Consider the following 26,535-nt stretch of genomic DNA (forward strand, 5'->3'; position numbering starts at 1 on the left):
CTTGTTATTTTGTCAGTAAGCCAGTGTCAATGAGTATTGATCAATCCTTAATAGAACAAGATCACTGAAAATATTAAACAATTCAAGGCTGCTCTCAAGCTTGTATTCTAAGCGTCATGTCTGATCCGTAGCCAGACTGCACATAAAGTCTGTATAGTTTCAACATTAGCTTTTAAGCATTACCAAATAACTATAAAGCAGATATGGTTGAAGACAACAGATTCAGCCATGTCTTCAACTATCTGTAAATACATGTATATATTTATATATTTATTATAGACCTTTTCTTACAAACGAACTGTCCACTCCCCATCTGATTCAGGGGCTATAATCACTGTATATCCTTTCAGAGTGACTCTCCTCTCTGCAGTGACACAGACCTACAGTGAAACAGCATCGCTGACACAGGGTAAATCTGCAGCGTGATTCTGCCACAGAAAAATCCACCTTCAGATGTTTCTTAAATAGGCATTCAACAGTGCTTCAGTTGAAGATTATGGACATAACATAATATTAATTTGGTATAGTGCAGAGCAAGTGGCAGCAAATGTTATAAATATATATTCTATGATATGACACATATTCTTTTTAAAGAAATTAAAGATATCACACAATCTCTGTAATAGATGACACCATCTGGGCTGAAATAAACATTTTTCTATAAAAACTGAACAGACGCTAACTATTGACATCTAGTATATATTCATATTAATGTATAGAAAACTGTACTTTAAGGTTTGGGGTTTTTTTTTTTTGCTTTATTGTTAATGTCTGGGTATATATGTTTAACTTTAGAGTAATTCTCATGTCCTCTTGCAGCCAGACAATAAGCCGAAGCACGAAAGCTACATCAAAAGAAAGTTAGCAAGAGATGACCCTGTTAACCTTAGCTAGGAACAAAACAAAATACACATTTAAAATAAAATAAAAATCAACTTCAAATGTACACTCAAAACATTTTATTTTCTTAAATATTGATCTTAATGTGCACTTGATACAGTAAAACAATCAAATAGGTATGAGTTATATCAAATAAAAGAGCTAGCCAAACTAGCATTAGCTAAGTTTTTCTCTAGCCATTATCATTTATGAATGCCACATCTCAGGCATAATATATCAATCACATATACATAAATGATAAATTGCCTTCTTTGTCAAAAAAAAGTAATGAATTCATTTTTACTGATGTAGTGTATGTGGTGAAAAACAAAACAAAGAAAAACAACGCAGCTAGCAAAGCTAGTGTAGCTTAATAAGGTGCCACACCTTTGGTGTTGCTACTTTTTAATCACATTATTTAACATAATTTAAATTTAACTATTAGTAGAAGACACAGAGAGATGCTAAGTACTGAAAAAACTGTTCATTTTCTCTTAGACTTATCTGTTGATTACATTTAGGTAATTCGGCGTACCTTTTTATCTAGCTGTGGTATTAGCTAAAATACTCCAGCTTATCGTATTACACAAAATAATTCAAAAGAAGATGTGAGGATAGAGAGAAATAAGAGTAATATATAAAATGATGAAGGTAATAGAAAGGAGGAATAAACACAAAAAACAAAGGCCTTCTAAGTCTCAGTCTTCACTCCCTGTAGTCCGATACGCACCAAACTCTTATGTGCTCTGTTTAAAGAAACACGATCTTTCTAATACTGTCATTAATAAAGATAACATATATAAAAAGAGTATGTCAGGCTCCATCAGGGCTTTCATCTCTTCTATAATGAGGTTAATGCAGAGAAGCAGTGATTACCCCAGCAATGCAAATGAAGGCCAAACGATAACTTGCACTATTTAAATAAGGTAATAGCGATTACGCTACGTTATTCAAATGAGGACGGATGCTTTGAACTGAGCACTTTGAACTTGCTGCTCCTTCTCCAAAACATATGGAAGAGATGGAGGAGGACTGACTTTGGTATCATTCAGGGGTGTATCCTTTAATTCAATGTGATGTAAACCAGGGGCAATGAGCAAAGCAAAGCGGCCTAATGTGATGGTGCAGGTGGGGTGGGGCCTTACTACACCCCTTTACTTGCTATGAATGACCTTGAAAGACATTGAAAAAAAGTCATTGAATTCATTGTCAAAGGGTGATTCAATATCCCTTTTTTCTCTGTGTTATAAAAAGCATCACACATTCATTTTCACAAACTGTCAAGGCTCTTTTCTTTAAAATATAAAATTGTTCTGTTACTTGTGGAGCACAATTTGGCCTTTGGCTGCAGAGGCCTTCATTAAGGTTACAAGATTACATGCGTGGGGCCTCCTGCTTAAATGTTTAACAAGAAATATTTCCATTCATTTGTTTTTGGTCTCGTTACAGCACTTTGATGGAGCTGCAAGGCTGCAGACCTGGCAGACATATTTACAGAGCATTTGGATAGACACATGCAATAAGGTGTGCAGTTTTTTTTTGTTTGTTTTTTTTAAAACCAAGAGTCGTACGCGTTGCAGAGAAAAAGGGAGAGAGAGAAACCACGCACTCGGCTGAAACATCCAGCAGAAATCTTCTCCACCTTCTGAAGCGTCTAGTCTGCCAGCTTTTTTCACCCCTCTCCTCCAGCCTCCACATAGAGAAGCCTAATAATTCTCATTACACTCGGCATCCATCTGCATCAACAGAACTGCCTATTACTCTGTGTGTGTGTATATGCAGTAAACAGCTCTTTAGAGAGAGCTAATGAGCTCTTTTAAGTCTGTCTGCTATGTGATTCTGCAAGCGGGGTGTCAGAGCAAACTGCCCATTTCGGTAACGCCATAATTAAGCCGTATGTGTATGTGTGCGTACGAGAAAAAGACATGCTGGCACACATGTTGCCACCGCGTGCATATACACACACGCCAAGACAAGACGTACAAATGTGCACCCCTCTTTGTCTTTCTAACATAAACACTCACCAGAGACCTTCAAAAACAAACTATTGTGTCGTAATTCTTTTTTTCCCCCTTCCTTTAAACAAATGCGTTCCGGCCGAGCGTTGGAAGAGAAAGAGGAGGACGAGGAGGAGGAGGTGGAGGAGTAGAAAGAGCTGCATGACAAGCGATAACTTCATCAAGAGAGACCCGTTTTCACGCACCACAGGGGAAATCTAACCAGCCAGTTATTCAAATCCTTATCAAATACACCAGAGGGCATCTTTTAACCCCTAAATCACGGCACAAAAAAAACTCAGTATACAACATACAGTACGCAGCTATTGTTTAATGACATATGTGTGTGCATTTTTCTATGCACGCGGGCCTCGTGTGTGTTTGACAAATCTCCGGACTGCCTCGTTAATGAGTCCGGCACACTGTGACTAAGCCACAGGCTACGCTGTATTGGCACACAACCTACAGTAGAGAGTCAAATAATGTGATTAGGTCCTCCAAAAGGCAATTAATTATAAAATTAGTCATGAGCTGGTGTCTCTCTCGCCCTCGCCCTCTCCCGCTCACACATACATGTGTGCACAAAATCAAAACTGAAATCATCTTTATCCTTTGGAGCAGAAATTGCAATCCAGAAAGTGACAGAAATGTCATTATTAACAACCTTATTTGAACCGAGTCCAAACTACAGACAGAAGTGTTGCTAGCAGAAATTTAATTTCATTTCCATCCTCCATGACAGACTTTTTTTCTCTGAAAATAGCCTGAATTCACATCTTTGAAGCCTTCGATTCAAGTCCAACCACAGCTTACCATTACAACGACTAGTCTGCCGCAAAGCAACGACAGTAACGACAACAACAACAACAGATAAGGAAGTAAACAGAGCGAGTTCAAAGTCTAGACGGCGAGCAGTGACCGGGAGAGATGAGCTGTCACTAACTCAAAGACGGTGGGTGGGGGTGGGGATTCTGTAAAGATGACAGCTCGGAGCTGCGATATAAAGATATTTGACAAATGACAGCAACTTTAAAAAACTCTAACACTCATTGTAATCAGCGATCTGTGACCTTGGGATAAGTTTGCACGGCTTTGACCAGCAAACTCTAAAATATTTCTGGAGCAAAAAAATAAATCAATCTGTTTTTGACACTTTCAAAATATTAGGGCATGTTTAATGATGATACCAAGTTTAGCTTACAGGAGAAATCAGACCAAACCACAGTAAATGTCTAACTAAATTCCAGAGGCGTATCCTCGTAACCCCTGCCTGCCCATATCAGATCTTCCTTAAAGCTGTATAAATTGACACTGTCTAAATTTCCTTTTACTAGACAGACTATTGAATGGGTGGGTTAAATGGGTAGGGCGCAGTTAAACAAATGCTCTGGATCAAGGAAATTGTGCGTGGCTTCTTTTGTCATTCAGAGAGGAAATTGAGAGATATTCAGCAGGGGCTCAGCGCTGCTAACGCACGACATTCATCTATAATGCACTTGGCCTGTCCGTCAGATACTCCATTTCCTGTGACTAGCGCAGCGTGCCTAATCACCCAGCTCCACGCAGGGTTCCTTCCTCAAAGACAGCCCTGCACACACACACACACACAGTCATGAAGTAAAAAATGAAGACAGACATATGAACAACACACGCACGCACACATTGAGCCCGCTTAGGCAAAACAGATTATTCTTATCGTGTGAACAAAACATCTGTAAAGACTCTCAACACCAGTGTGCTCTAACAGTGTCACGACCTCAGCAGCATCTCCATAGCGCCTCTTTCATCAGAAAAGCCTTTCACAAGCACGCAGCAACCAGACACATCATCAATAGGTGGAAAGATATAAAGTATGTAACTTAAACCCAATTGTTGCTGCTTAAACATCTTACGGCAGCTGTTTTTTCCCCTCTGCATTTATGCACATGTATTTGGTGAGAAAGCTTCTACTTGAGGAAGAAGGCAAAATCAGCCAAAAGTCATTTTTGTATCTGTGGCTCATTACTCATTCACAAGCTATTAATGAGTAAGTACTCCAATAAATCTGCAAATACAAATTAGCTACTTTTTTTGCTATAAATTACATAATGTGACGTAAACAACCTAACACAGAGTGAAAATTTATAAAGCTTTAATAACGCGTTTCTACTCTTCTTATTGTGGTATCAGCTGCAATTATAATGACTTCGCTGGTCTATAAAGATTAAACAGTTAATTTGATCATTTGTAACAATTACTCATGTATTAAAAAAAAACTAAACTTAGCCATACTGTGGCAGCGCTTACATTTATAAATCATTTACCATTAGCACCTATTAGTGATGCATTAACATTAATAAACAGTTTGACATAATGACTGGTAAGGTACTAAAGTCTGTCACAAATTCTTGTTTTATTACTCATCCATTACTAGCGTGCGGCTAATGGGGACGCCAACAAATTAAAGTATTAACCCCCAAAATACTAAAGCCTACACTTTTATTAATGCTCTGCAAATCTTTAATCTTATTACAGATTAAATAAAAAACAAGCTCATTGAGTTTTAAATGCCTGAGTTTGGTAATGAATGCATGGGATATACACACAGACAACTTACATGTATAACCCTTATTAGAAGGGTTATACATGGATGCACAATCTGTATGGGAAGACAAGCAGACGCTGAAGCTGGCAGCATCTGATTAATTGTAGTAAAATGTGACACATTAACACCGCAATGCAACAACTTGCTACACAGTATGTAGACTTCAATCTGTTTCCATCATCAATGCGGTCTGACAGCAAGAGTGGTCGCGGAGCTACATCGGCATTCCCCGCTTCCACCTGGGGTGCAGCCGGCAGGATCTTTCAGAGCGGCCCCGAGGTTAACGTGGGGCCACACGCTATCAATACTCCTCTGACGCTCGAATCCATACCTGTGAACCACCACCACTTTGTTTACCTGTGTGTTCAGTAATTAAAATAGATTTCTGAGAGGAGGCCTAATCCTTTCAGAAATGGCATCGATCTGGCTACCAATGCACGAGAGGTGCGGTGTAATTTTGTCGGCTTTTTTTTCTTCCCTCCCCTACACTCTGTTCAGCACAACCGAGTGCGCTGAGGACACACTCCCCTGCCTCTTCCTCCTAGACGGAAACTTTGGAAAGTCCTCGACATGAAGGACATCATTTAGGGGCAGAGGAGGGAGGGGGCTACAATAGGGGGGTGGCAGGTGGAGATAATAGAGAGGGAGCCTCTAACCTCGTCTAAAGCTGTCTGTCTTCGTAAATAAAATGAGATAATTATTGAGTGAACAACATTATACGCAGACGACGCACTCTTTCTTCTACCCCCCTCCTACCGGCGCAGTTGTAAATCTCAACAAACACGGTGCTTTTGGACATTAAGTGCTCACTAAGCACAGTGGATGCATCATATTTCAAGAGCAGGCGTTGTGTGGGTGAGGAGCTGGGGAAAATGGAGTGTAATGGTTATCCATTATCTTATATGGCAACGGCAGCAATGATCATTTTCAAGTGACTCATTTCTGGAAGTACCTATCTATTGGCCACTTCGAGAGAAGACTTTGATGGCTAATCCAAAACAACTATTCAGAGGTCATTTATTGCGGCAGCGTGGAGACACTCTGCACAAGAGAACGCTCAAGCCTTCCTCATTATTCAAATACAATCCTCAGGAAGATCTACATGACAAACAGCAGCGCAGCAGCCCCGGAGTGGGCGATTACCTACACAGCACACTCCGAACCAGAGTGGAAACATTAACAGCGCATCAACAAATGAATATATCACAATCCAAGTAAGAGTTTGAAAGCGGCACAAGAGATATTTGTCAGGGGAATTAAACAGCGATACTGGAGATGTATTACTACGTCGACGCTCGCTCACGGAGAAGCTTAGTAGTCGGTAATGTGGCCACGAGTCATGTCTGCCAGAGAACTTTCATATTAGTCAATCATATTCTATTCATCTCGCAAGGTAAATGTATTTTTATTAGTGTCGCTGCGCTGTTTGTTTGTGTGTGGTCTCAGCTCCACATGAATGGTTACTTAACACCACACTGATTTCCCCTCAGCAGTTAGAGAAAAACCAGCCTATGCTCAATGATGCATCACTGTGTGTGTGTGCATATGTCTTTGTGTGTTTGCATGTGTTATCGCTGCTGGCACGTAGACAGCCAGCCCAGGAGTGACTGCCGGGGTGTCACCATCTGTGGATGCATTCATGTCTGTCTGCACCGAGTTGTGTGTGTGTGCGGTTTGGAAGGGGAGGGGGGCTTAGGGGTAGGGTGGAGATGCACTCAGACAGTAGACTGGATGGCAATTGTAACATCAGTAGGCCAATTTGCTACCAAAAAACTTCAAATTTCCTATTAAAGACCACAGAAAATGCCATGATTCATAAAGCCCCCTTGTATCAATTACAGAACTCTAACTGTAAACTCTCATTTTGTCACATGGGCAAAAAAAAAGAAGAAAATTTTAAAGCCTTTTCTACTCGTTACGATGGATTTTGCAGTGTATCAAACACTTGGCAAGCAAGCCAGATTAGAGTTCAACAGCAGTTGGTGGAGATTAACGCCCGCCGTGCTTAGCGCACGTGCAAGGCTGCAAAAGTGCGTGCGTGTGTGTATATGTGTGTGTATATGTGCCTGTGGGATGTGTGTGAATTACTGAAGAGGCCCTGGCTGGGATAACCTCTACCCCCAGCCTGTGAACTTGCAGGATCCTTCACGGTTCATGTTTGAAGTGTCAAATTCTGCACACTTCATATGGATTTTGGCACGATATGCCAACCCACACATCTTACCGAGTCTGAAAGAGTCCAGTCTAACAGTCCAACTGTTTGGAAGTGTATTAAAACACATAAATGGAACCCTCCCCCCAGCCCCCCCAAAATGGAAAGCTTTCATGCCTGGCTGTGATGCTTTAGCAATAAAAGGGACTTTAGTGAATAAACAACCTTTTCTATCATTTATTGGCTGTTGGATGGAAACAAAAATTAACAAAAGTAAAATTGAATGAAACTAATTCACAGTTCAGTCCAAAAACGACATCAAGCACCAAAATGAGGCCTGGGAAAAGGAAGGTGAAAAGTCATGGCCTTCAAGCAACTGTGCAATAATTTTTCCAGATATTTGGGAACAGTGAGCCGTAAACAAATATAAGTCATTTATCTTAATCTCACACCTTTGCACACTGTGGGAAAATGTTATACACGATGTAGGGGCGACTGACAAGGGAACGAGTGGACATGTTGGTATATGGCGCTGGACTCAGACTCCACCAATATCTGCTCTGAGCTACAACCTACAGCTGCTTATTCTGAACTCGGATGCACATGTGTGTGCATGTGATGCTCTGAGCATTAGAAAGAACGAGGTCTCCGGTATGACAGCAGGCGTGCGAAAGACAGTACACGAATGCAAGGCAGTGCGGTCTGCACATGCATCTTTAAATCCAGTGTGCTGCGCATTATGCTGGAATTCACACAGGTTGTCTAAACAGTCAAACAGCGGATCAATACGCCCATCGATCGGTGGCATTGAGACTGAACTGGTCGTGGCGAGGGGGCAGGAGATTCTCACTAGAGCTTTCTGCAGGCTGCCGGCTGGAGAACGTATACACACATACTCACACACTCCTTTACGGACACATACACATTTACTGCAAAGGTGAGGATGAGACAAATATTTGAGAACACGTGTATACAGATTTACGAACGTTAAATTTCTTCCTCTCTGCCTACTCGAACAGAAACTCAGGCTTCCTTGGGACACGGACTACCTCCGCACCAGCACAACGCTGCTCATCTCATATGAGCAGATTCAGGTCCTGTCTGTTCAAGTCAGAGCAGTCTGCCAGCAGTTTGTCTCAAAGTGAGGGCATCCAGTCAGCTTCAGCAGCTGAATATCAAGCTGCCTGCCACCACGTCTCCTTGCGCTCAACTGACACAGTCGATAGCTCTGCATTATTCATGGGGACGGCGGGGGCCGATGAGATGGCCTCTCACTGAGGGCTGGATTTCAACAGTTCCAAACTTTACACGGGCTGGCGGACGCGTGACACCTTCAACAACTGCTTATCGTCAGCGAAAATGACAACCTAAGGCACAGGGAAGGGCACGGACTTTAAAGGGGAGGCTCGGGGAGGAATTTGTCAGAGGCGCATCTGTAGGTTTTGAACGAGGCTCGAAGACTGACACCATGGTTTTAATGCGACCCTTTCACAACTGACTGATGTGCCATTTAAATAACAGGCAGCGGAGCAAAAATAGCCCCTCTCTAAAAAAATAAAGTACATACGACTTTCTTGTCAGCTCTTCTTGTTTGCTATCAAGTCAATAAACACAGATCACAAAGCTAACATGAAACCCCCGAGTATCTTTTAGCGATAATAAAAAAGAAAACAAATCATAATTTGAAATGTTGCTCAGCTACGTTTGCTTATTTCCATTACACAGACTCAAAACATCAATTAGCTAAACTGCGTCCGTTCAAAAAAGGAGGAGGGAAAAAAAAAAGAACAAGTTAGGAAAAAAAAAAAAGAGAGACTGTTATTTGGAGTAAATCAAACACGACGCAAAGAGAACCAAAGGCAATAAAGAACGTCAGGCTGCTTGATATCAGATCTCGGAGGAGAAATTTGATGGGCACCGATGAGCAGAAGGCATCTCGGGAGGATTGGACAAGGGAGAGATTTAATGTGATCATAGGGGACGCTCATCTTTCAGGGAACGGGGTAATAATGAGCAATCAATAACATCCCTAACAGAGTTAGAGCGAGTGGCTGACAGCAGATGTAAGGCTCCGGCTAACAGGCTACGTCTGATCTCACATTACCACACTGGATCTGAGTTTAACACACACACAGGCGTGCAAAGTGTGTATAAATGCACAGACATCAGCATATGGACACCCCACCCCTCCACCCCCCCACACACACCTACACACACTCTGTACTTCTTACACACTGACACATGCACACAGCGCACAATCTCCTTAGGTGACATCCAGCAGCAACGTGTCACTGTCTATCGATCAAGAGCTGTAATCACATTCACGGGTGATGAACACAGTTCGGTATTGTGAACACGGGCTTCTGTTTATCCGGTGACTGCAGATTTCACGGCCTAAAATGACAACCAGGATATAAAAAGTACCCAGTAAATAAAGCTCCGTGTCCTGCTCACTGCTGTTGCCACCACTTAGACTTAGCTATCACGTAGACTCAGTTTGAATAGCTAGAAGTGACTTGACTAACACTTTTCAAAAAAGCATTTCAGCATGGCTTAAGATTAAATGTTCAACAATCCCAGGGTTTCCTCCAGAAATATTAATTTAACTGTGAAAAGTGTTATAGGAGAGCTTATTTCCCACTTTAGAGGACACACCAGCGAGCCATTATTCACATGCAGCAATGCATGCATAAACTACCCCACTGTTATCTGCAATTATTTGATACAAGTGGACAGATAATGGTTAAAAAGTTAAAGGTAAGGTAGTAGACTAAAAAAATATATCCCCTAATTTAATAACTATAGCTATTCTATCCAGAGATTCAGCATCACAGAGGTCTAGAAAAATACTTAAGAGTCAAGAAAATGGCTAGAATAATAAAATGCCTAATCTTCTGTTAATCAAAGCATTTTAGCTGGAAATATTTTCTTTTGATTGGATAATTAATCCTTTCATGCTAAGATCTGGCCGACAGTTGATGTATTTAAGCCGCACTGAAACAAAAGTCGAATCTACTTGTACATTCAGATCATCACAGAACAATGCTGCTGATGTAACTGGCAAATAAATTACCACTAATTTAATACATGTTTACAAAAGAAACATAGCATTGAGGTTAGCTTCTATAGTTACGCTCATTTCTTATAGCCTGACTCAAGGAGCCAAAAGATGATTAAAGAATGCGTTCTCAATGACCCTGAAGCTGTGAACCAAAACACCAAATACTATTTTCTCTGCCTATTTTGGAGTGACAAAGACCAGGGCCTTGATAACAGTCTGGATGTGCACGTTTGCATGCGATTTCACATATTTGTGCCACAGCATGTCTCACAGTGGCAAAGCAGTTTTAGAAAATCAATTATTTTCTTCTTCCCATATTACTGTGCCACTTCGCTGTCAGAACCTTTTCATGAGCATTTTCTGCTCCCTAAAAGAAGAGTTGGACGAGGAGGAGGAGAGAGAAAAGGGCACGAGGTATTTATTGAGGAGATGAGTTGGGACACAAGATAAGGAGTGACTCTGCTGGCCTGTTCGAAGAGGAATGTCATTCCACCACTGAGGTCCCATGAGGGACATGAGTCAAGGCTGAGGAACGAAGAGGCTGACAGAGGAGCCAGAAATTCAGGCTGTGATATTTCCATTTTTGAAAGTTACGATATTTGTTACTGGAAGATAAAGCCAGTACGGCGGCGCTATATAACATCTGAATTCTGCTTTTACACTCATTTCTTCTTCACCTTGAGTTCTCTGCTCCGAACATCCTCCCTGCACGCTTTCGTTGAAAAAGCTGATTGACACCAAGCCTATAGGGAGCTGCATTTTGTAAACAGTATCATGTCGTTGCAGATGCTCCAGCTTTTGTTAACAACTTGTACTAACAGCTGACCAGATGTGTCCGAGGGTTGCAGCGTCTCCTAGCAACAGTAAAATGTTCTGGCAGAACGGGCAAATCTGAAAGCACAAAACAGATTTCTATACTGTGTCTGTCCTTTACTGGCCAGCAGAACATCAAACAGTGAGGCCACTGGTAATGTAAGTTTAATCTGCGCTCATTCACTACCTGTTACACTTTGCTGTCCCTCGCACCCTCCTTAATCAAAGCTATAGCACAGCACCTCATCAGGTTGTTAGTTACTCTGAAGCTCTCAGAAGTTGCTATGGGCCTCTTATCTTATCAGTCAATCTGCAGCAGCGTGCAGGAAATGAGACACACAACAGCAATACTGCCAACAACACTCATCTGTCAACACACACTGGCTCAATTACCATACTGTAGCACAAAGCAGGACATGCGGAACAGCAGCCAAGTGGATAAATTGAATTGCTGACGTTATACAAGCTAAGTCATTAGCGTATCTGTCACCGGTGTATCTGTGCAACAGTAAAAGTGGTAAACTTTTTGCCGCCCGGACGTAAATCTGCATTTTTCTAATCATTGGGAGTGTGCATTTGTTTTGATTCGGCATCCTCGTATTACCGACTTGTTTGCCGTCTCTGTCTGCAGACAGAAAAAGGCAGGGGGGAAAATATATATATATATAAAGAGGAAGGCGAGCAGATACACAGAGAGAGAAACAAAGAGTGAGACAAACCCATACAGTGATACGGAGAAAAGGGGAGAGAGATACACATGCAGGGAGATAAAGAAGGATGCCTGGTGTATGTACTGCATCCCAAGGGATCACTTACTCAGTATAGACACTTTCATTGGCCAAAACCTTCTCTTTACACACACACACACACACACACACACACACACACACACACACACACACACACACACACACACACACACACACACACACACACACACAAGCCCTCCAAGCAATATTCCTGTAAGCACTTGTCCACTGAAAATCACTGCAAGTGAAGTGGAGAAGAGGAAGGAACGGAGGAGGCTGATAGAATACAGGGAAATAAAACAAGGAAAAAAAGGGATCAGGAGGAAGCAGGAGGACACCTGGCTGGTGTCCAGGGGAATTAAACAGTCTGTTTACTGCTCTCAGCACCTCAGCACTGCTATGTTAGCCTAATGGCACGGACATGAAGCCAATTGATTTGTAGACCAATAGACCTCTCCCACAGCACAGGCAGATTACCTAGATCACTGGCTCTGCATCGAGTAGACATTGCTTCTCATTTGCGCCCCACAGGCAGTGGAATGTGAAGAGGGTTTTTGTGTGTCTGTGTGTGGGCATGTTTGTGTATATGTTCGTGTGCACTTGGGATTAGAATGTGTTAATTCGCAAACTCCATACACTTACAACCAGGTGACCCTTATTTCAATTATTTTCCTTCAAATGATGTAAAATCCTCTATGGAGGATTAGCTACATTATATTATATATATATATATACATATATTAACATTAGAAAAAAACATTGGTTTAATTCTGTAAAAGGGTTAAAACAGCCACTGATGTGTAAGTGCTTGGAAATTGTTCAGCCTGTACAGCAGGTAATGTCCTACAACTATATGGGATATTACCTGTCATTGTAATTATTAAAGAATGGAAGCTTGAAGACAGGAGACGTGTACCTTCTAACATGTTATGAAAAGAAACTTTGGCCAAAATATTACCTAATCAAGTAATTTTAGTACCTAGGCATTGAACAGGTTTCATAACTGTGGTCAAAAAACCCTGAAATAGTAAGCAAACACACACACACACTCACACACAAAAAAAGACAATAAATAAATTTAAGCCATGTTCCCACACACAAGACAAACAGGTCCTCTGGCTGAAAGCCAAGCCACCACCACACTGGGGCTAGCGTTACAAATGTGAAAATGCCTCAATATTATTTCAGGTGCCACCAAATATCCAGTTATTGCTTCATTTATGTTTAAGAAAACAATGATTTTTAGGCTTACGGCATCAACGCATACACTCAACAACAGGTTAAAAGCTAGCTCCTGAAAAACAGCATGTCTGATAGTGACATGAAAAGAAAAAGAAAGCACTAGTATGCAGAATGTATAAAACAGACAAATATCATGGTAGTCTTCTGTTTTTATTGTTCTATGCACAAAGTATAGATAGCAATTAGGTAAATACATCTATAGTTGAAATGCTAAGCTAGCTTAACTGTGTCTTGCTAAAACCATTTTTGCAGCCACAATCAGGGACAATAGAAAACACATATGTAGCCTCGGGTTCTGAGACATGAAGCCATTTCCAAAAGGAACATAATAAATCTAAATCTAATTTTGGTTCATGATGAATTAAAAAAGTCAGTTTTGTACAACTTGTGATTGACAAGTTTTTAGCACAATCAGACCCGCCTCGCCCCGTCACATATGGTTTACTCAAACCATCCATCTTAAACTGGGACTTTAGAAATCAATGAATGATGTTTCAAAAACTTTTACAAGTGGGTATGAAAATGTCATTGACATAATGATTCCAATCCAATTTAGAGAAGAAAAAAAATATTCCATTGTGATAAAAAAGAAAAAAAAAACCTGACTGTGGATTAAAAGTATTTTTTCCTGTGACACTAAACAGATGATGATTAAGAACTGATAGTACAATTACTGTGGAAGTGTAACATATGGCTCCATGCGTGATGCACATCTGTGGCATCAGCAGTGAATGTGGTTCCAAACCGAATGTAGAAACCCAAATGAAAAAAAAACTTTCTGAAGGACAATGACAGACCACACACACTTGAAGCTACATTTATCCCTGTGTACGGCCGAATACTAAGAGCAATTCCACATTCTCCACAGTTTTCACTCATGTTACTGTCCCAGTTGATAAGCATGAAAATCCATTTATCTACAAAGGAACTGTATGGTCTGTATTTGACAATGTCTCTTTCATGGTCCCTTGCAGAACCCCTTTTTTTGTTCACAAAGCCACCCAACTGACTCCGCCACGTCTGTAATAGACCACACTCATTTGATATAGACATATCAAGCAACTTATTGCAGCGGTTTTTGCCGTGCATCAAGAGGAGCGGAGCTGGCCGACAGAAGCGGTGATACGCTCTGAACATAAAAGAACAATGGGCGCGAGGCAGATGCAGTTAGGCGAGAAAAAGACACAGTGGACACCATACAGGGCTGCACATATGTTTGCTGGCATGAATGCATGGACAGAAAACCTAATGGAGACATGCTAAGGGTCACTGTCATTCAGCTTTCTCCTCTGTGTGAGTCATTCTCCTGACTGCTGGGTGTGCAGGAGAACGGGGATCCAGAATTAGGCCTCTGGGGAGGATGAGGATGAGGAGGAGGAGCCGTCAGATTACTGATTAGAGGGTGGGGAAGTGGTGGGATTAAAATGTGCATAGGTATAGACGGTAGCCCGACTAATGCAGCTCACAGCTCAGGTAAGGGCTTCGTCGAGCTTAGCTCTGGGGATTATAGCGTGCTTAATGCATTGACAAAACTGCACAGGTGGAAATGTTGCAAAAAAGAAATACAACTCTCCTGGAGATTCTTATCGAAACACCTTCCTCAATGTTATTCATTGCTCATCTAATCCATATTTGTGTAAATGAGCTGCACGGAGCTTTACAACACAAGGCAGACAGAAAAACCTTTGAGACTTTGGTATTAACAATGATGCTACGTCGTAATCACCCTCTGGCTAATGCAGCTAATGAATGAGAAAACGCTAGCAGGCTAACGGCTCTAATTCTCCTTCACAGGCTATCATGTTGCAGCCCGGAGACAGATCAATACCATTTGCTCAACACACAGGAGGCCTGGGAATCTATAAAAGGGCTTTTATTGAGTAATTAAACACCCATTACTGTCCCGTGCAGCCAAACAATAAATTTGATCAGCCTCTCAGGCACAGATCCAGCCCGTGATTAATACACAGTGCATGCATGACATAAAAGACCGCAATGACATTTTGGCTGTTTTAGACCCTAGAACAAGAGTTTGGTCCTTACAGCGGTTGTTTTCAGGTTCCACGTTATAGTCGCACCTTTGGGAAGCTCAGAGAGCGATTTTGTACCTGTCCAGCAGCCTGTCTGACCGTCCTGGCCTGTAGTTTGAATCCCACCAGTACCGCCAGTTAGAGACACACCCTGCTTTTAAAAGTCCGGAAGTGAAATTTTAAACCTCGGTCAGTAACCCTGTAAAGGCAGTAATGTACTTCCAGGTGTTGTTGCTGAACAGATCCTGTAATTTTGAATATTTTAAAACAGTATATTGTGTAGAGGGTTTCATTTTTCCAAGAAAAAAGCAACAATACACACGACTAGTTTGGAAAACGCTTGAATTGTCCTATGACTTCTAATGTCTCTACTTATTTATTCACCCATTTCAGAGTTACTGAAGGCTGGATACTGTTCTTCTCAACATCCTTTTCGAACACTTGCACAATTGAAAATCCTGTTACAATCCCATCCTTGTTGGAGAATATTTAGCATTGTTGAGCCAACAATATGGCATCTGGGTGATTCTCCTAAATATGAATGGCCCATTCACAGGGCTCAATGGAGTTGCTTGGCAATGGCCCTTCTTCCCCTCCCTCCTCCATACTCAAAACAATATTCAGCGCAGCAGTCTTGGCACTTTTCCCCGAAATCAACAAAAGAGGAACTTGAAGCTGTCCCTGAAACCCTCAAAGCATTAAGCCTCTGTGAGATGCAAGTACTTGGCACAAGCAAAGCGATTTATCGACAATGGGCAAATCATACAGTGCTTTGTGAGATTTAGGGGATACAATAGCACTCCGTTTCCAAAGCACACATTAGTAAGCATGTCATTGGGACCCCCTGGGGGATTTGAGCAGCCTAGAGGATTGTGTAGTGAAGAGGATAAATATATGTTACTGGGCAAGAAGATGGACCATTGCCAGTGACTCCCTCCCTCACACAGCATACTGTGGATTACAGAGTGAGGAATACATTAATAGAATAATCTTCTGACCACATAAACTAACCCACCAACTGAACCCATTTGGCTTGTTAAGTGTATACATTGGAGTGCATCTAAAATCAATTTACAACCATTTAACAGAGCTCAAGAGGTGCAGATGAGGAGAGATTCTCGCCTCACGCACGCACGCACGCACACATGCACACCGAGGGCTTCTGCCACGATTGACAAAAAAACAACAACAACAACAAAAAAACTTGTTATAAATGTGCAGCGCTTGCAGCCATGCTGATCTCTTAGTGCTAAACAAAACCAACAATGGACAAGCAGACGCCCACTCAAAAGTCAATACCATGCGTGCCTCCTCTTCCTCTTGTATGGTTAATGCATGATGCCAGGTAGGGGAGACAGACGGAGAGTAGGATCTCATTATACGCTGCGTGCTATCATTAGCCATCTACCACATGTGTCCATCCTGCCAGCAGAGTCATACAAGCAACATCCTAATGCTCTCGCCCGCTTCCAGTGGGGAAACTTGGCCACACACACACACACACACACACACACACACACACACACACACACACACACACACACACACACACACACAGTGCAAGCATGAAACAACATAATCACACACATTCCCTCCTTAGCAGGCCTGAACACACACATACACACACACACACACACACACGCACGCATGCAGACGTTAAGCAATTTCTCAGCGACTGAGCTGCAGATCGTTTCCTTTTTTATGTCACTGGGAAAAAAAAACATATGTACAAGTTTTTGATTGCTGGTCAAACAAAAGACAGTCAACAGTTTCATTTTGAAATTGAAGCTGAGGCAAATTTAGAGCCTGGCATTAGTGTTGATTGTACAGCACTTAAATGCAAATAAATGGAAATGTTAAGAATTATCGTCAAAAGCATGACAACAGTGAAATTTCTGTTTTAACTCATAACTCCTGTACATGCAGCTTGAGTCTTATCAGACAATGACGCTCAAGTTGAATTGATTTGATCATTTATTGATTAGCAGAAGCACAAACGCTACTTATTCACAGCAGAAAAAAATGAGATACATAAATCTTTTGTGTCTCTTGCTTTGTTTTAAAAAGCCACAAAAAGACTATAAAGTTATCACCTCAAGCTAGACAACATGTGACTCCCATTTTTTTTCTTCTTTTTTTTTGAACATTTTACAAACCAAACCAGTAAAAAATAAATAGATAAAAAAAGCGTAGCAACCCTGCAATAGCCACAGTCAAATTTGGAGCTCTTTAGCAATAGAAGTTGTTTTTGCTCTCGCTCCCAGTTTGTGTCCATCTCCCTGAGGCCACAGGCAGCTAAGTGATGCTGTGCCACACGCCCAGCCACTCAACATCCTTTGTGTCCATCCCCTGGCAGCCTTCCAAGCTCACACAGACACCCATACACACATACAAATTCACTCTCGCGCCAAATGAGCCATTGTTCATTAACACGCACGCACACCTCAACCGCCTCAGACAAAAATAAATAGATAAATAGATAAAAATAAAATAAAAATAAGAAGTGCTGCTGACTTACTTTTCATTTGCCAAAGGTGTCCTACTAATCAAGATGTTCAAACTGAGTGGCGGATTGGGGGTTTGTGGGGGGGGTTGCAGATGGTCACTATCTGGCCAAGCCTCGCTGTTAGCAAAATCAGATCATCCAGTCAGAGCCGCAAAGGGAGAGCAGCAGCAAGGCATTACAGTCAGCTCCTGTCTTGCTCTTTAGCTGCTGTTTTCTTTGGGCCAGTGCTTTATCTTTTTCTTTAAAAAACAACAAAAAAAAAGAGGCTCTCGTCGGGGTCCTCCGTCGTCAAACCAAATGAGCGGCAGCCCCTTCGCATATCAATGCACACTTTAACAAGACTTCCATGGCAATAACCTAATTAGAAATGGTGCCTTCTCATTTCAAGGCACAATGTAAAGGATAAGCTGTGAGCTGCCATGTCTATTAAAGGTCTAATGGTGTGGAATATTTTTCCTTTTTTTAATAAGTCCTTAGCATATTTAACACTTCCAAACGCAGAATGCTTTAATATCTGCCAGAGAATCCGGGCCACGGGTGGTGGAGATTGCTGGTGAAGAGTAAAGGGAGGTGAACGGAGGTCTGTTTAAAATTCAGAAATAGGGGGATAGCGAAAGAAGGTAGGAGGGAGGAAAAAGTATAAAATAACTGTCGCTTTGATTTGATTAAAACCTATGAAAAACGATGCATTACATAAAATGAGAAACTTCAAACATTTTGTGGGGATTCAGAGTTCAAAGAAATGGAGATAATGCTTTTTAATCCTGGAATTAACATGGAAATGAATTTGACAGGATGTCTTTTAGAGGATGGTGTGTGTGTGTGTGTGTGTTGAGAGGGGGTAATAAATCTGTAAATTTGGTAACATTAGTCATAGATCAGTTTCCGCTGTATTTATTGCAATTCTTTCCTCATTTGTGTCAAACTTAAATTCATTACCTCACATCTTTTAACGTCTAACTTTTTCTTACATGTTTTTTCCCCTTTTATAATAGCACCAAAACCTGATGAACCACGTCTGGCATTTCAAGTGTAAAAGCACAATCTTAGCACTGAGCATCACAGGTTACAGCAGGATCTTTGGTAGTAAGCTGTAGGTATTACTCCTCCACTGAGTCAGTCTTATGTGGCTATCCCTTCACTTAAGAACACCCATCAGATTTTGACTGGATAATAACTAGTCAGCACTGAGAAGGAGAGATGCCAGGAAAAGTGAATAGGAATCAGAAGAGTGTGTAAAAAAGGTTGGGTCGCAACACGGGGAAAAGAGGAAAAAAAAAAATTTATCAAGTAGCAACTGTCAGTCACAAAAAACAAAACCCCCATGTGAAACTATGAAAAAAAAAGATGCAGCCAGTGTAGCAGGGAAAAGAGGAGAGGAGGGGGAAACATAGAAAGAGGAAGAGGAGGATAGAGTGGATCACAGTGTCAAGGATTTTAAGGAATTGGCGTCCACTCATTTACGGAGAAACACGGGCAGCGGCCCTACCGACAGCTACCTGCCGTCTCTGAGAAGAGGAACTTGGATCAGCGAGGAGGGGGCTGTCAGCTAGCACGCAGGGAAACACACAAAGACTACACAGCCTCGCTACAGTTAGCTGACACACAGCCCCAGCACTGTCTTCTGGGACAGAGAGAGAGAAGAACGAGGGAGAGAGAGGAAGAGAGAGGGAGGAAATAAGTGGACAAAGAGTGAAATAGATGAGAGAGCAAAGAGACAAGATAGGCTGACGCACTGTCGAGCAAACGCGGAGAAAAGAAGGGGAGCAGGGAGGGGAGGTGGAGAGATGGAAGAGAGCGAAACAGACAGACAGGTCCGAGAGGGATTTGTTCTATTTGCATGCGCCAGGCTCCCATGGGGTCCAGCTCCGCTCGGCAAGCCAAGAGCACAAAAGATAACACTTAACATATTTGCTAAAAGATGACAACCCTGCCTGGATCTCATTTGAAGAGGCCCCTTTGTCAGGATGCTCAGACAGGAGAAATCCACTGATATGGACGTGGCAAAGACTAACAAATGTCTCTCTTTCTTTCCTTCCTTCTCCCTCTGTCTGAAAAGCCCGGTATTCCCCCCCCCCCAACACGCACATCCCCTTACATCTGGCAGGAGTCCCGCGGGGCAGACTAGATCGCATGCCGGTGGTTGCAGGATGGTAAAACAGCTTTTAATGGTAAACATTACATACTGATAAAAAGTGTCAGGATAATTTATTTATACGGCCCCACTGGGAGTAGCTTCGCCACCCTCGCAGCACACCGACTCTCTCTGTTCATTTGAGGGAAAAGTCCACATTTAGATATATAAAGTCAGAGTAAAGGGCCGCCTGTTTGTAAAGCACTTTTTCTGCTATTCCTATTATTTCTCCACACTCTGTCCCTATTAGCTTTACTGTGAGGCCGTTGGAGATGTGAGGCGATACTTTATGTATATAATGAGGGGGATTATTGCGACTGTCACTGCAACAAGCTCACACAGTGGACGCAGATCTTACGCTGAGGACTGGAGCAAAGGAATAAACAAACCGCTCAGTATCTACATTATTTACAGTAGGCCACAGACACACACAAAAAAATCAACAGCGCGTGTGGCTGCTCCTGCGTTTCCTTCTTGTGCACACACTCTTGCCTTTGGAAAAGCTCATGCTACCCATCTCAAACGTCAGAGCTAGCATTTCACACGAGTCTCAAAAACAGCAACAAAGCAAGAACACAAGTGTACGCGAGCGCCCAATAAAAAGAACAGAAAAATTACATCTGCAAATCAGACCCGCACGTCCAAATAAAATCAGTTTGGACTAATTTAGGAAAAAAAAGCTGCAGAAACTGTTCAGTTTTAACTGTTTGCTGCTACTTACATGTGCATACCTGCATGCTAATTTGGAACAATAAAACCAGTATCAGGATAACTTCTACATTTTCACCAAAGTGTGAGAACATCAGCGCGCGCACATATAAAGAGAAATAAAGGCGAGACACACACAGCAGCAGGAGAGAGGAGAGGAGGTGAGGTGAAGCGAACGACTGCATGTGTGAACTCAGAGATCAGAGACGAAAGGTTGAGTTCTCACTAACAGCCACTAGAAAAAAACCAAGACTGTGCAGTTACAGAACTTGGCCGTCATCCATCCTAAAACTCTCGCCTTCAACGTGAACCTTCTTATTGTGCATCGGCACAACAGCAACACGCATGCAGGGTTGTTTTGTTTGTGTGTTTATGTGGCTGAAATTTCAAAACTGAATTTAATTTTGGAGCAAGGCGCGTTCAAGTCAAGTCATCAGCGTTCTTCTATCACGTAAGAAATCCCTCACCTGATTAGAAAAATAATAACTAGCACTGAATGTTTCTTTAGTACAATAAAGGAAAAAAGATATGGTGCAACTAAGGGGAAAAAAATCATAAATATGTATTTTTCACTTTGTAAAAATGTGACAGAGGTCTCGCGCACAGTGACTCCAGTCACATCCATTTGTTTCATTAAATGATCAGTGAATTTCTGAGCACATTATTCTGTTTCAATGATATTCTGAAATGTCAAGGAAAAAAATAATTAGCCTACTCAAACTGCTGTATTTAATCTGCAGCTCTGAGGGTTTTTTTTTTGTTTTGTTTTTTAAAGTTCAAGAACAATATTCCATTACAAATATGTCATTTATTTATTATCTTGAAAAAAATCGAATTAGAGCTGCAAAATTAAGCCATGTGTAATTTAGATGTTGCCGGCTTAGTCACCAAATATTAATTACCAGGTAGTGTGTGTGCTACACAAAGCTGTGTTTGTGTTACAGAAAAAAAATGAGTTTTTAAAAAATTAAGAGAAAGAAAATTAATCCAAACAACACAGCTACAATTTGGACATCCATCTCAAACATGAAGAATTCACTTTTTGAGTCAACACTGAAAACAATCTGAGGTCATCAGCTCCCCCCACCCCCAACCCCAGCTGCCCAATGTTATTTTAATAGTTTTACATACATAAATACACACACACACACACACACACACACACATATATATATATACATTTAAGTGAACAAGTACATAAGTTGATGGAGAAAAAAACATCAACCTACCATAGACGCTGCTGCTGCTGATCATGTCGTGCTGGAACAGAGAGAAGAAGAGAGAGAGGAAGAGGAGGAGAGAGCATTGGAATTAATTTGTGGAAGAAAAGGCGGAAGGAAGGATTCCCTCTCAAAGAAAAAAAAAGCTTTACAATAGGAGACACTTTCTGGGTGCAACACTGCTCGGATTTCAAGCCGTGTGAGAGGTGGGCCCTGCGAGTCTTTGGAGCAAGCAACTCAATAGGAGAGCCATCTAACCTATATGCATCTCATTAGAAAGTGGAGCCCGAGATGACAGGCAGCGGTGGAGGAGGAGGAGGAGGAGGAGGAAGAGGAAGAGGAGGGCGATATCGGAGAAAAATCAACTGGTGCGGATCTGTCATCCGAGTTAAATCCGCTCCTTACGACCACAAATGTCCAGTTTGTGAGATTCATTAATAGCTACACGTGCCGCGATATCACCGGATCCGCTGACTGCACGCGCAACTTGTTGTAACCGTACCCACCTCATGGAAGCTAATGGGGAGAGGAAAAAAGCCTCCGTGTGTGTGTGTGTGTGTGTGTGTGTGTGTGTGAGTGTGCGTGTGTGCACCCAAGTTGTGGCTTTTTTCTGTTCGGAGTGCCGCACAGTCGACACACACAAACAGGAAGCCAACGATGCAGCCTACGTGTCCGTGCCTGTGCGATCCACGCGCGGCGTGGCGCAGGTGCGCTTCACCGACAGATGAATAAATAACCCGTTACGCAGAGGGCATCGCTCGCAAATCGGGAAACTTGTCAGATCACAAACTGCACATGCACTATTCCGAGATGAGCGGCGGGCTGCTCCGAGCTCGTCTCCTCCACACAGACGCGCTGTCTGCTCTGACCGCTCGCTCTAATTGCAGACGCAGCGGATCCCCGTTCCTTACCTTTTTTCTCTCTCTCTCTCTCTCTCTCCTCTCCAGTGACAGGTCGACCTCTCACGTGTGTGCGCGTGTGTGTGTGAGAGAGCGTGTGTGTGTGGGGGGGGTGTTATGGTCGCATCGATCCCTGCGAGGGGTCCTGCTGATGAGCGAGGTGCCGAGGTTAAGCCGGGTTGCGTGTGAGCTGAAACCATCCCAAGTTAACGCAGTAGACACTGACCACAGCCACTGCCATGTTGGAATTTCACCAGCGCTGAACAGCTGCTTCTCAGACTGACCAGTACGCTCGCCAACGCGCATGCGTCAAAAGGAGGAGGCGGCGGTGAAGCAGGGAGGTGGTGGGGGGGGGCGGGGGGGGGGTGGAAAAAAAATCCAATTGTTACCCATAAGGTTGTTGTGGGCACTTGATTTGTATGTTAAGTTTGGAAGTGGTGATGGGAGATGAGCCGAAAGAGGCAAACACAGAAAGAGTGAGGACGCCTGCGCTGAAGGAGAGGCGCCTTTTAACAAGTCACTTCCACTCAGCTGTATTAGGATATGAAAGGTCACACACAGACAGACACACTTTAAGCGCGTTTCTGACGCAAAAGAAACGCCTTTTAATCTTTGCACATCACCGACGAACTGATTTGCTAACATGGACACTGATTTAAGCACAGTGCTCGCGATCGCTTAAAAGTTCTCACTGATGATAAACTTTAGCATTCACCTCTTAAACCGAGCAGAGAAGAAGAAGAAGATGGAGAGAAAAAAACACGAGCGCACGCAGCAGTCGCAAATATCTCCCAGTGATAATTATAGCAGGCAATATGGAATTAGCAATTGAAGCCCTAATTAGAATGAAAATGTCCCAGTTAGCGCGTTATCAAAGCGTCAGCGGGGAGACCAGGTTTAAACAAGACATCAAAGATGGAAGACCTGTCACTTCATTGTTCCTAATATCACCCCACTAAGTAGTTAGCGCGCGAGGGGGAGAAAAAAAATCATCGTTGATGTAGCCAAGTTTAAAGTGAGGTTATTAAAAATGTGCTTGAAACAATAATAACTCGGGGTTAAATGTGCATCCATGCTGAGGTCACGCACACCTCCACCAGTGGCTTCCTTCCTCCCTCCTTTCCTTCCTTCCTTCCTGCTTCTTATGGCTCGGGCCTGCGCTGCAACTTTCGCTATCAATAATTATTATTATTTTACAATTCCACCACTTCATTAAAATTGTCAAGCCGGCAATGCAATCAAGGATTAATTAAAATTGATTGAAACCTCAGTTAATCACTATGTAATGGCTTCGTGGAGGAGTGATCTTTTTGTTAGGCAGCGCTAATTATTAGTTAGAGGGAAAAAGGCTTCCATGCATCAGGTCTGTAATGTTTAAATGGGGGAAAACAGGTCTCTGTGTTACATTACAGTGTGTAACTACATTACAGAGCATACTCTCCCCCCCTCTCTGATTTCCATACTGAAGGCAAAAGGTATAATTCAAGTGTTTTGAATATTCAGTGTTGCTATAAAAGGCTCCCACACTGCTATGGAAAACCTTGTGTAAGGCTACTTTTGTGACGTGTAAAAGTGTGTGTGTGGGAAAGATTTAACAGCAACATAAATCTAAATAGATTTTAACTCATTAGCCATTGGAGAGGTAATGATGTAAGTCTGCCACTAATGAGCTTAAGCTCTTAATTGAATAGGAGGGGGGTGGAGAAACACAGTCGCACACACACAAATATGGACACCCACACAGTGCACAAAACACAATGCGCACACGCACCTACCAATACAATCCTGCTTCCTGTGTTCCTCCTCTCTCTTTCTTTCTCTCTCCATCTCCAGGGTCATAAGAAGGGGGGGTTAGAGTCACATGACCAGCTAAATTTCAACCCCAGCGCCTGCAGACTTCAATGTCGGCCCTCATCATTTCAACGCTACACTTTTTTTGGTGAATTTTCCCCCTCCCTCCACCAGCCCCCAAATTAATTAATTAAATAAATAAAACCCAAAGAAATCTCTCGTGTTATTTATGAAATTACCGTGCTAAATGAAACACGAGGTCCTGTTCTTTAATGCGAGGCAAAAACAAAGCACCTAATCAAAGGAATCCCCGAACGTCACAATAATCAAGCTTCTGCTGCAAATGTATCATATTCCCGCTTATAAGAGGCAGAACATGCAACAAAACCCGTTGCTTTGATGTCACCTCCCTGCATATCATATTTTTCTTCATCTTCTCCAAATAATTATCAGCACTTAACCTGCCTTGTCTGCCACGAAGTAAAAATGTCAGAATCTATTTCGATAAAGAGGAAGGCTTATAGAATAAAATGTTTTTTCTTTACATTATGAATAGGCCATATTCCCTTGGTAATACAGGCTGAAAATGAAAATGATGATATCCAATTTGTGTCTTCTATCAAATATACCCTGATGTAAACAAAGCCCATGTGAATGGGGTACAATTGTAGGGGAATCTCAAAGGCAGGAAATCCAAGGGGAGAAAACGGAGAGATTAGAAAAGCCCAGACAGTGTTTCCAGTCTCTCAGATAAAGAATAATAATATAGGGAAATAGAAAAAGGGATGAGTTGTCTGTGCTTTGAGGCTAGAGTGTGGCCAGTCCTCTTTTATAACCCAGACTAAGGGCCTGATAGGACGCGGTGTAGATTTGAGCAGAGCCTATTGAACATAAGCTGCTAAATTTGGCAATAAGGGGAATGTGATTTACTGTAAGCTCCAGTGGCCCAAGAGTGACGCAGCCACCTGCACGCACACACACACACACACACACACACACACACACACACACACACACACACACACACACACACACACCTGACAGCATAAAAACACACACTAACAATAACTCAGTCACTCTGTTACTGTCTATTGCTCTCTCCCTCATTCTCCCTGACACACAGTGTGAACGGCTGGCCCGCTTTGCCTCTGAGCCCTGTGCACACACACATAGACACACACACAGACACGCTCGCACGACCACTCATGCGGCTCAGCAGCACTGACTTTGACAAATAACCAGGAAGTCCTGGTGTTGGCTTAAAAACTCCAACTTGTTCAGTTGCAATTCTGCATTTGTCCTGCTTTAATGGCTGTGGAAGTGGCTTTGGAGGTAATCTGTCAGTGATTGATTAGAGCCTGGCCAAATCCCCCCTCACTGAACGCATTGGTAAGCTGCAGGCCTGCCTGCTGCTGCTGCCGCTGCTGCTGCTGTGTGAGGCAGAGAGAGAGACAGAGCAGAGAAAAGACAACACGGAGACAGAGAGTTCTTCGATGTGCAAGTACATCGAAGAACTCAATAAGAATTCAGCTGGGAATTCATGTGTCCTTTTTTTTAAAGGCCAAAACAGCCAACTCATCTTGCATATATTATGAAGCTGACAAAATCAAAGCAAGTAAGGGAATGTTTTATCTTTAGTATTCCTTGCAATATATTATTTCACACAGTGCCCAAAAATTCCTTATTTTATGTTTGGAGACTATCAAACCCCCAAACCACCACATTTCTTTCTTATTTTTTTTTATAGCATCATTTAATAAAAATGATGTT

The 26,535-nt window shown here is 42.3% G+C and overlaps 1 protein-coding gene across 1 annotated transcript in view; it reads right to left on the reverse strand.

Moving 5' to 3' along the window:
* Positions 1-23,227, reverse strand: part of LOC134621033 (fidgetin-like) — a 30,347-nt gene extending 7,120 nt beyond the window's left edge. The window contains exons 1-2 of the mRNA XM_063467435.1: positions 22,987-23,227; positions 22,085-22,115 (exon numbers count right to left, since the gene is read on the reverse strand). Of these exons, the coding sequence (XP_063323505.1) occupies positions 22,085-22,109 (25 nt within the window). The 5' untranslated portion in view covers positions 22,110-22,115; positions 22,987-23,227. The remainder of the gene's footprint in view (positions 1-22,084; positions 22,116-22,986) is intronic.
* Positions 23,228-26,535: the final 3,308 nt, after the last annotated feature.

The sequence above is a fragment of the Pelmatolapia mariae genome, linkage group LG23 (assembly GCF_036321145.2).
Source record: "Pelmatolapia mariae isolate MD_Pm_ZW linkage group LG23, Pm_UMD_F_2, whole genome shotgun sequence".
NCBI lineage: Eukaryota > Metazoa > Chordata > Actinopteri > Cichliformes > Cichlidae > Pelmatolapia > Pelmatolapia mariae.